The sequence below is a fragment of the Sarcophilus harrisii genome, chromosome 4, assembly GCF_902635505.1.
Source record: "Sarcophilus harrisii chromosome 4, mSarHar1.11, whole genome shotgun sequence".
NCBI lineage: Eukaryota > Metazoa > Chordata > Mammalia > Dasyuromorphia > Dasyuridae > Sarcophilus > Sarcophilus harrisii.
The window spans coordinates 447,456,307-447,467,844 of record NC_045429.1 but is presented as its reverse complement, the minus strand read 5'-3'; the positions used below and the strand labels follow the sequence as shown (position 1 = coordinate 447,467,844).

Sequence of the window (11,538 nt, the reverse complement as noted above, 5' to 3'; positions counted from 1 at the left end):
TCTGACTTCTGGAGCTAAAGGTCTTTCCACCCACACCCCTCTGCTCATCAACAGTAGCACCCCCACATGGTGATCACAACATGGTGATGACCTGATATTGTCATCACCTACACAAGCAGCTTCCTCAACAGCCTCATCAGCATCAGCATCATGAACACCACCCACTCTGTCATCATCACCATCATCATCACCAAAAGCCTTTATTAAGCACGTGATGATGCAGGAGCTAGTGCTAAGTTACAGAGAGAATTTCCGGAAGCTAACATTCCCAATTAGACCACATCGAGGCAGATACACACAGCCAGGACATACAAACAGTAGAATAAAATCCTTAAGCCAATACAAGAATGGGCAGTAAGGTATTTCCACCACATATAAATCATGGGTAAGTGTATTTTATTGCATTTTTAGATGTGGGGCCAAAGCAAATACAAAACAGAGTGGAGTTCAACGAGTGAAGCTGGGATACGGGAGAGGGCGGGAGGAGTCCAAACCCAATCTGACTGGAAAGTGAATAAGCCTGTAGATCTCCCTCTGATTAATCTAAGAAGGCTTCATGGAAGAGACTACGGGACATCCGAGTCTGTCTCAAAAATCAAATTTTGGATTCTATACTCTTGGTTCTTAGGAATCACCTCTTACAAGAAGCCTTCTGTGATCCTCCCAGAAAGTACTCACTCTTTCCCCAAATTAACTTCATCTCTTTTCATTTATCTGTATATGCTACACATCCCCAGTAGAACGTAAGCTTGAGAGAAGGAAATTTTCGTTGTAGGCTTTCTTTCTAAGGCCTAGCAAAGGTGACTTTGCTGCCGTGAATGAACTGAATTAAAGTTGGGTAGGTTAGTGTGGTAGGTGAGGAGTAGGGCCATTGGTTCATGGCTTTGGTTTGCAGAAGTCCTAAAATGGCCTAGTGATGAGGACTGGCTCAGCATTGATCAATGGAGAGCAAATCCAGGCAATGGATGACTGTGTTCTGTGTTTGCACATAGACTGGGGCTAACTTGTAACATGCATGTACCGTGTCTTCGGACAGAAGGAGGCCTCTTTGAAGGCAGGCACTATTTCATTGAAGGTTTTGTATTACTATGGCCTGTTAGGTTTTTAATAGAAGCTTATTAATTGATTTCGAATTGATAATCCATTGATTCTAAGCCACACAAAGAAAGTCTGAATCATCTCTGAAGTTTACAATCTGTCTTCAGGTTCATGATTAAGTAATTAATCCAAGGTCACACACATTCACAAACACACGTACACATGGCCAGTGTATGTCAAAGACCAAACCTGAACGCAGGGCTTCCTGACTCAGAGGCCAGAACTCTCTCACATCAATTGGCCCATCTATGATGATTACTATTTTTATAAATTATTTAAGTGAAGGCACAGGTGATGTGTTTGCCCAGTTAGCAGGTGGCACAAGCCTGGAAGAGCCATCCAAAAGTAGAAGGAAGGACTGCCTTAGTGGGCTCCCCCTCGGTAGAAGCGGAAGCAAAGGCTGGAGGACCACCACTATTGGGGAAATGTTGTGGAGATGCTGTGTGGGAGACAAATAGAGTACATTCAACGTGCTGCTGTATTATCCTTATAATTACGGTATTGCTGAAATAATAAAAAAAACATCTGTCAAGATATATCTGTTAAGTTTTATATCCATAAAATCAGCCTGGTTTGGGAAGACAAGGAGAGAAGGACTCTAGTCTTATCTCCACTAACCATCCTTCCAGGCCACATTTTCCTCCATCATCAAACGGGGACCTACTTGCTCTAATTATTTATTGCAAAGGCTTGTTGTGATCTCCTACGTCCCTTTTGGCTATAAAATTCTAGGAGGGTTGAATATGATCCTTTACCCACCATAAGTCATTATCTCTAGTAGTTAAGGGCTACAATTATTATTGCATCTTTTTATAATATATAACAAGATTCTTATCAAGAGGCATTTAAAAAGCCTGTTTAGCTAAAGTGGACCTTGCCATTATGCGCAGAATAATAACACAGAAGCATTCTACTGACTGCTCTCCTGATATATAATTAACCCAAACTTAGGAAACAGATCAAGCATTCTAAATGCTTCAAGGTTCTTCCAAAGAGTGAACTTAAGGCTGATCTGTTTTTCATCTCACCATTACAGCCCTCACATCTCTTTCCATATGATTAATGAGTGAGGGAATGCCCACTTCAGTAATATAATAATGATGATGAGGAGGAGGAGGATGATACCCTTTTTCTATTCACAAAATGCCCCGACTTCATCTCTTTGCTTTCCTCTTCCAGTTAGCTAGAAGCCAGTCTAACTGGGTTTGTGGGTTGCCATTTTGGGCTTGCGGTCTCTCCCTTAGCCCGTTCTAATTAAGGCTTCCGTGCCATATAATGAATGTCTCATCATCCAAAGTGCCCTTTATGATGAGGATGAAATATAACCTTCATTACTGAGCAGGAACCTGCTAAAAGATCTGGGATGGGTTCTGTGCAAAGATGAGGCCTCCATTCCTCTTGGGCAAAGCAGCAGGCTTTATATCTGGTGGCGGGTTAGCATCCATTGCTGCTGCCATTGGCTGGGACGCTTCATCCCCTCTCTAAATTGTGCTCCTAAACCAATTGAGAGATTCATTCTGGAGACCTCAACCACAAACAGGAGATGAACTTCCAAGGGTTTTTCATAGGTAGCAGGGCAAAGAACTGTCATCAGCTGAGAATCTAGAACTGTGGTTCTTAATTTTTTTGTGTATATATCATGGACCCCTTTGACAGCTGTCATTATTATTAAAGTATTTATTATTAAATTCATAGAATTATTAAATTCTATGTACCCCTTCTTAGAACAGTGTTTTTTAAAACACATAAAAAATACATAGGATTTCAGTGAGGGGCAAATTAGTCCAACTCGGGAAAATGAAGCAGCTCAAAATTCCCATTTAAATTACTATTGCAAGGTGAGAATCAGAAAGAGACAGAGACACACACACAGAAAGAGACACAGAGATAAGAGACAGAAACAGAGAGACACCAAAAGAAACAAGAGACAGAGAAAATGGAGACAGAGAGATGGTACAGATTCACAGTTTTAGATCTAGAGGGGATCTCAGAGACCATTGATCTTTTATTTTACAGAATTGGAGAAAGGTTCCTCTTCCTCTTCCTCTTCCTCTTCCTCTTCCTCTTCCTCTTCCTCTTCCTCTTCCTCTTCCTCTTCTTCTTCTTCTTCTTCTTCTTCTTCTTCTTCTTCTTCTTCTTCTTCTTCTTCTTCTTCTTCTTCTTCTTCTTCTTCTTCTTCTTCTTCTTCTTCTTCTTCTTCTTCTTCTTGTGTGGGAGGCACTCAAACTAAGGAAATTTGAAGATTTTCTAATCCAACCTTCTTACTTTGCAGGGGAGGAGGGGGAAGTTGAGGACTAAAGATGGCAGGAACCAACTTGTCTAACATCACACAGCAAGCATGGAATCTCCAAAACTGCCTCTGGGGATGCTCATGAATATTGATCCCTAAGAATCTGGGGGAGGAATAAGCAAGCAGAGGAAAGCAACTCTATCAGTATGTGAGTATCTAGAATGTGCCCCAGTCTTGTGTTAGGTGCCAGGAGAGAGGGCAAAGACATCTTTCATGACTTTCTGGAGGGAAGATACACAGGGAGCAACTAGACAGAAGCACCACAGGAGGGAACACAGCCAGTGATTCCACAGCTCAAACTTATGGGGGGGGGGGTGTGGACAGAGGGGGAAGAGACACTGATGTCTGGAATAATCCAGGAACTTCTGGGAGAAGGAAAAGGTTCCTAGGACCAGGCTTCAAAATCCATTTCTGAAACTTCCCTCAATGCCCTTGAGCACTTTCACTTAACTTCCCTGAGCCTCAGTTCCCTCATCTGTAAATTGAAGAAGTTTAGCTAAAGATGACTCCCAAGTTCCTTTCAATTCTAAATCTATGATCCTAGTGTCAGGAACGCTAAAGTTCCGAAGGAGATGATGGAGCTGGTGAAGAAATCGAAGGATCATAGACATCTTCTCCAAACTCGTGCTCTAAAATTTTTTCCAAGATACTTTTTATTGAAATCTTTTGTTTTTATGGCCTTTCTTCCCTTCTGCTATCCGATGAAATTTTCTTTGTATTTTAAAAAATCTATTTTTATTTTGTTAAATATTTTCCGATCACCTTTTTAAAATTTAATGTTCTTTAAAAAAAAAAAATGAGTTCTGAATTCTCTCCTTTCACCCTATCCCTTGAAAAAGCTTTCGATATGATATCGATTATACATGCGAAGTTATGCAAAACCTATTTCCATATTATCCATGGTGCAAAAGAAAACACGAACACACAAAATGAACACAAGAAAAAATAAAGTGAAAAAAGTATGCTTAAATCTGCATTCAGAGTTCATCAGTTCTCTTTCTTTGAGATGGATTTTTTTTTTTAAGCTATCTCTAGCAACAAAGAATAAAAATGAAAAGGGTGGAGGGGGGAAAAACAAAACAAAACACAAGATCCCGGTGGCTACGGTTCTGAACTTGATCTCGGGAGGCAGCTTAGGAGCTTTGTGACCTCGGACAGATATTTCCGGGTTGGGGCTGAATTGTTTGCTCTCAATTCAAAGGACTGGGTGGTCTCGAGTTTATTCCAGCTAGGATCCGGCCGGTGTCCGGAGTGAGCCCTGAATAAACGGAGGCTGCTCAGGAAATCTGAGAAAACAAGAAAGGTCCTTAGGTTTGGAGCGAGGGGCGATGTTTAAGAGATCATCCAGGCTTCTCAAAAATTGCTGTCCTGGCGCTTTATTTTTTAATCTCGGGGGTCTGGGATGGACACCCCCAAAATGTGCACTGGCGCCCGCGAACACGTCCCCTCCGGGACCAGGGAACCGCCCCTTGAAACTGACCAACACGTGCCGGGCCGGGTAGAGAGCGGACTTTAGAGTCGGAGGACGTGAGTTCAAGTCGCGACTCCGGCGATTGTGTCCTCATCTGTAAAAAGAGGGGGGTGGGATAGATGGCCTTTGGGATCCCAGGGCGGGTGGGCACACAGTAGGTGCCAACTAAGAGCCCTGCGTCTGCAAGAGTCCAAGGCCGTTCTACCTCCCCCTCCCCCCCGCCCAATTAGTGACAGGAGAGGGCTCATGGGCTAGCGGGCAGGGGTCTGTGGGCGAATGGAAATGGGGTTACAGAAAACTAACTTTTGTATGTGGTGGACACCGCAACAATGCAGACCAGGCCCCCTCTCCCCCACCTCGGGATAGAGAGGGGGGCGGGGCCGTCCTTTACTTTTCCAGAAAGGGAAAGCGAGGTCCGGAGCGTGAGGGAGGGGAGTCGCGGAGGGTGGGGGATGGGAGCCCCAGCACGGGGATTCGAACCCGCGTCCCCAGGCTCCCGCCCGGTTCTCCCAGTGAGTGACAGCGCCCGCCGCGAGGCCAGAGGCGCGTGGCGCACTAGGCCCAGCAGGCAGGCGGGGGCGCTGTCGGAGGGAGGCCAGCCAGCACACAATGGGGCCAGGGCGGGGGGCGCGCAGAAGCCGCCGGAGGAGCCAGGGAGGAGAAGGGAGGGGGGGAGGAGGGAGGAAAGCCGAGGGTGGAGGGAGGGGGGTATCTGCTCGAGCCCAGCCCAGCCCAGCCCAGCCCAGCCGAGCCGCAGGGCGGCGGGCGCGGCGTGGCGGCGCGGCGCGGCGGGCGTGCGTACGTGCGTACGTGCGTGCGCCCCGTGCTGCTGCCGCGGCGGCGGCCGCCGCGGCGGCGGCTGCGTGCCTGCCTGCGTGCGTGCGTGAGGACGGTTTGCGATCAGGCAGCGCGGCGGGCAGCCCCGGCCGCGGGGCGGGGCGGGGGGGGAGAGTTATATTGCGGGGTCCTTCCTCGCTCGCCCTGGTTCCTCTCGGAGCGGAGACGGCAAATGGCGGACTTCGATACCTACGACGATCGGGCCTACAGCAGCTTCGGCGGCGGCAGAGGGTGAGGCGGCGGCGGCGCTAAAGGAGGAGGCGGCCCCGCGCCCTCCGGGCCCGGGGGGGCGATCGGGGCCGGGGCCGAGGGCCGAGGGCGGGCCGGGCCGGGGCGAGGCGGCTTCCCGCCCCGCGGCGGGCGGCGTGTGTGCGGAGGGAGGCCGGGCCCGCCGGGCGGGCGCGGGAGGCAGGGAGGAGGAGGCCGCGGCCTGGCCCAGCCCGCCCGGCGGTTAGGCCGCAAGCCCGGCCCGGCGGGAGCTGCAGCGCGGCCGCCGAGCGAGCGGAGCGCGGGGGGTGCGGGGAGCGGCCGAGGCGGCGGTCCAGGCCCAGGCCGGGGCACGGGCGGGGGCGGCGCTGGGGGGCTGCTCCTGAAGCCTCCGTCCCTCCCTCCTCTCCTTTCTATTTTCTCTCCTGCTTCCTCCTCCCTTCTTGCTCCCCCTCCTTTTCCCCGCTTGCCCCCCCCCTTTCCTCTTACTCCCCCCTCCTTCCTCCCTTCACTTTCCCCAGGGGGCCGATGCAGACCCAGGGGCTGCCGCCCAGGATCTTTCTCTCCCCGCCGGGAGCATCTTTCCTCCCGCTGCCAAGTTGCCTCCATGGGCAAAAGCCGAGAAGGGCCGGGGCTCGGAGGGGGAGTTGCACTGACCCTCTCCCTTTTCTGACTTTTTTAGTCCATGTGGGGGAAATGTGCCCGGGGGGGGGGGGGGGGAAGGGGAACCTTCCAAAAAAAAAATAGCTCCGTTCCCTGGTCAATAAAAATGTCACTTATTAACTGGAGGAAACCACATTGGCTTTTTTGTTGTTGTAATTATTGGTTACTTCATAACTGTTTTTACGAGTTAAGAGTATGAACATTGTTATTTCTTCTAAGGGTGTGTAGGGTTTTTCCCTTTGCTTTTTAAAAATAATTACTTTGCTAGGTTAATAACAACAGTAGCTAATAAAGGTATCCAGTTCCTTGCTTAATCCTGAGTTATAGTAAAAACCCCTCTCCCCATCTCTCTACCACCACCCTTTAAAAGAAAAAGTATCTTTGTTGAATGAAGTTATCGGTGTTAATGCACTGGCCTGGAAAAAGCTCATAATGAAAGGATTCTTTTTGTATGTGCACAAATGATACTAATTAGCCAGAAATACTTAATGAAATTCTATAGCATGAGGACTTGATTGATGAGTGTTTGGGATCCTATTTAATAAAAATTAATTTGAATAGCATATTAATTGTCTTGCCTTTGGCAGGTTTTTCACATAGCTTTTTGTACCCCCCTCAGGATGAATTATGGTGATCACATGTGTGGTAGCTTGTTTTTTTCCTTGCTTAGGACATGTATTGTTGAATTGAGAGTAAAATGGGTCTATATAGACTGTTTGAGTTACTGTACCATTTAAAAGGCTTACTTAAGCTCAATCTTTAAGACTAATAAATTGGAAAGATTATAGCTTTAGAGGAAGACTTGCCTCACATTCCACCTTACATGCTTCCTTTTTGTGACTACGGGCCAATCACTTCTCTCTATGCCTCATTTCCCCATCTGTAAAAGAGAGTTTATATAGGTGACATCTTAGGTCACCTCTGGCTCTTAGTTTAGCCAAGCATATTTTTCTTTTTGTCCAAAATTAATAAATCTTGAGCACCTCGGGATTTTGTAGATTGATTAATTTGCAAGCTTTGTAAGCAAAAAGTTCCTTAAAGATTCTGTTTTAAATCAAATGTATTATTTCCATTTCGGACCCAAACAGGGTCATTCAAAGGATGCTCGAATGGGGAGTTTTATATATATACTACTATTATATTTCTTCCATCTTCATTTAGAGTCCAAAGCACATCTCTTTTATTATATTTTTATCTATTATATGTATCCCTATGGAGCTACAAATTGACCTCAAAGCTAAAGAAATCAACAAGATTATGGATTAATTTCCTAAGACTTCTATAGCACAGGGCTTGAAGATTCAGAGAAAACTAAGCACTAAGTATGTAATAAATTCATAAAGTATGTATCAAAGAAGTATTTTACATTTTATCCCAAGAGAACTGGGCAAGAACTCTGGCATGCTGGAAATTATTAGTCTGGTAGTATATAACAGTTGTTGATTGGGGAGCATATATTATTTAAACTAGTTTAAGATATTAACTATTCATGCTGTCTCTGGTATGTATCATGAAGGAAGGATTAGGTTAATTTAGAAAATAATGTGTACCTACTATGTGGGCGCTCAGGTACAAAGATGAAACACAATTTTCCTGGCCCCAGTGGAACTTAGTGTAGCCAGTGCCTTAAGTGCAGAAGAGAAATCCTGGACTCGGCATACTTCCTCCAGAGGCATTGAAGACCTTATTCTTTCCAAATTTTGCACTATATCAAAACCTAATATCCCCCTTTCCCCAAATTTTTTTCTTTTGAGATGTGGGGAGCAATTGAGTATGGGCTATTTCACAGGCATCCGTATTATCCATTCTCTCCACCTCCTTTTGGCAGATCTTTTATCTGAGTTGTTGGGGGGTTTTGTTTTGTTTTTTGCTTTTTAAAAAGTTATTACAGTATCCCTTTTAGAAGAAACATTAAGAAGTTTGGAAAGCATTAGAAAGTGGCTAGCAGCCAGAGAGAGAAGTGAGGGTCTTATATTTTTTTTGCTAGAAATTGATAATCAAATCCTGAATAAATCGGCTTAAAAATTTTTGAGTGACCATTTTGTGATTTGGATAAATCCCTTTGTTTCTTTCTCCCTTTTTTCCCAATTGGGGGTGGGGTGGGTAGTAAGGAATGCTACTTTTATATAAATGGACAATTATAGCAGTAGAGCTCCAGGAATGTTTAATATTACCAAAGCGTGTTAGCTTTGAAAATAGGAAAATTGGGGACATGACTATGGAAATTGGGGTTACTCAGATGTTAAATACTAAAAATTGCCTGGTAAAACTAACTTCAGTGCTGCAGTTAACTCCAGCAGTTTCAAGCTTAGTGTATGTAGAAGAGATCTTAAGTTTGGATTCCGTAGAAGTTAAAGTTGGCATATGTAGGTCCTTAGCTTTTAAAGTTTTGTCTTCAGAAAATGACTAAGATTGTAATTGATGTTCAGCGTGCTAAAATGATTGACGTCTATAACTGTAAGTAAAAGCTTAAACCACTACTGGCCTCATGGGCTTAATTAAGTAGGTGTTGTTTGCTGAAGTCCCTTTTGCAAATCACTGACTTGAGTGGGATGAATTGTCAGTACAGCACCGGGCTATCCAAAACGTGCAGGTGGATTCTTCTTTGATGAAAGGAAGGAAAGAAATTGACATAGATACTGACCTCAGTTGACATAGGTTAGTGGTTCAGCCCTTTCCTCCCCCCACTTCCACTAGGATCATTAAAGGCCTGGGTAGGACTTTTTTTTTTTTTTTCTTTTTTCTTTTTTTTTTTTTGGAGTGTGAAGTAATGGTCTTGTCTGACTCAGTAATAAACACTTGTTATTTTAGGGGAAATACTCGATGTTTTTTAAAAATAATTCTTAGTGTGAAGTTCTATACTTAGAATGTCTAAACTTATGAGAAGTTGCCCCTCAAGTTTTTTTCAGTATTTCCATATTACCTGAGATTTTCTAAATCCTCTTTGGATTCCTCTTTGGAACTTGCCATTAGGTGGAACTGACTTGAATAGATGTAGGTGTAGGTGGGGGTTCAAAATAGGAAAAACAAGGGCCCCTAAAGAGTCAAAAAAAACTTTAAGAAGCAGCATTTCAGATGAGGATGCAATTTGAGAGCAGAGCCAGTTATCAGTTTTTCTAGTTACTCAGCAAGCATTTATTAAGCACTTGTATGTACCAGGTACTGTGCTAAACACTGAGCATACTAAGACAAACCTGTTCCTACCTCAGGGAGGTTTTTTGTTTGTGTTTTAATTGGGAAACTAATGGAATATTTAGAGGGGAAGTGGGAGTCATTTTTGGCTTGGACTCAGGATATGGAGCATCATTTTTGAGGAAACTGCAGGGAGATCAGTAGAGCTTAAAGGGGTCAAGTTGTGACGGGCTTTACATGCCAGAGAACTTGATATTTGATCCTAGAAGTAATAGGGATCACTGGAGTCCCCTAGGAATTGGTAGGGACTAGACAGTTAAGTGCTGCCTGTTTATTTCTATTGTTTGCACATCTAGGAATTTTGCCAGTGTTTTATCTTAAATTGAAGTGATAAAATATTATCTGTACTACAGTTAAATTCAGTCCATTAGTATTGGAAGGAACTTGAGCAATGTAGTCTAACCCCTAGATGAACTGACAAATTAGACTTAAATGCTTATGGTTGAGTCACAAGTCTAAATAATAGAAAACAAAAGCAAGCCCGGAAATATCAGGTGGTGGCTAAGAGTATACTTCCACACTTATTTTATTTCTGTTTAGCTAGTAATTTAAGATGACCTCCCAAGGGAATCCCTTTCTCTTTGTACAATCACAATGGGGGAAGAGAAGGATATATTTTAGAAACCCAGGCTCTAGAATGAAAATTTGTAATCTGAGTCTCAAAAATGATTCAGTTACACTTAAAAGAAAAATAGCTTTTAAGACTTGGAGTTACTGCAGAAATAAGTCTTTGCTCACTTTGCTTTTCCTGCTTTCTGTGTAGTTAATAAATTGGGATTGTTTTACTTTGCTAAGTTAGGGTGATTTGGTGATTTCTAAGGAATCTTGTCTTTTTAATGGGAAAACTTCCCTTAACTTGAAATACAGATCTATTAACAACTCTGTTATTTATCAGAGGCTCTTGTCAGATGTTTGAACTCTTTCTGGGCTTTGCATGTAATGTAAATATTGTTTATTATCTGATCACTAAGTTCTCATAGTGTGGTCTATTTTTCTTTGTATTATATCATTTTACTCCAAAAATATTTATTAAACCCCTGCTGTTTGCAGTATATGCTGTTACAGCTTTTAGATCAAATACAGAGATAAATGAATGGTGCTTGTTCTCCAGGAGACAACAACATATGTGGTACATGTATAATATAAAGAGGTGCATATGTAATACAAACTTAAATATATAAGCTTAGATACTTTCAGGGTGCTAGGAATCTCCCATAATTTAAGATATACAGGATTTTACAAAGTACTGTGGACAAATGAGGGCTAATCAGAATATTTAGATGGTAGAGCAGCCATAATGGGACTCTACCCTTACATCAAGGCTGTTTAACTTCTTTTGTGTCATGGACCCCTTTGACATCAGTTGATGAAGCCTATGGACCCCTTCTCAGAATCGTAAGTCCATAAATTATCCAGGATTACAAAGGGAGCCAGGTACATGAAATAAAACTTGAAAAAAGTTTTTTTAAAAACAAAGTTAATAAAGTTTTGTTTGATAGTTATCAATGTATTTGTAACAAACAAATTCAAGAAGTCCAGTAAGAATTCTTCTTAGGTTACCAGCTAATGAATAAAAGGTTTATTTTCTAGAAAACCAACATCAGATAATTGAAGAATGTCACTTATTTGATTATTTGCATTTTATATTTTGTCTTTGAAATGAGCATTTTGTGTCATTTGGTTCTCATGGTATTAGAGACACAAGAGTTTTTATCGTGATCTAAATTTGGTTAGAAAACTTCATGAGAAACTTCCCTTGGGTCTTAAAGATTTTTTTTTT

The 11,538-nt window shown here is 43.4% G+C and overlaps 1 protein-coding gene and 1 long non-coding RNA gene across 4 annotated transcripts in view; one reads left to right on the top strand and one right to left on the bottom strand.

Moving 5' to 3' along the window:
* The first annotated feature begins 278 nt into the window (after nucleotides 1–278).
* The window catches only part of EIF4H (eukaryotic translation initiation factor 4H), a 38,983-nt gene continuing 27,723 nt past the window's right edge, over nucleotides 279–11,538 (top strand). Inside the window, exons 1-2 of one of the 2 annotated variants that reach the window (XM_031967939.1) lie at nucleotides 279–385; nucleotides 3,371–3,536. In XM_031967939.1, coding sequence (XP_031823799.1) covers nucleotides 3,535–3,536 — 2 coding nt within the window. In that variant the 5' untranslated portion in view covers nucleotides 279–385; nucleotides 3,371–3,534. Of the gene's footprint in view, nucleotides 386–3,370; nucleotides 3,537–5,744; nucleotides 5,928–11,538 lie in introns of those variants that run through there. The other variant, XM_031967938.1, reaches the window with a different exon arrangement.
* LOC116423473 lies at nucleotides 4,412–5,516 on the bottom strand. Of its 2 annotated transcripts, XR_004234090.1 has the most exons (3): nucleotides 5,163–5,516; nucleotides 4,869–4,953; nucleotides 4,412–4,674 (listed from the first exon to the last, which is right to left on the bottom strand). It is a non-coding gene; the product is annotated as an uncharacterized LOC116423473 (long non-coding RNA). The 2 variants fall into 2 exon arrangements; XR_004234089.1 differs by lacking the exon at nucleotides 4,412–4,674 and having other exon boundaries at nucleotides 4,785–4,953.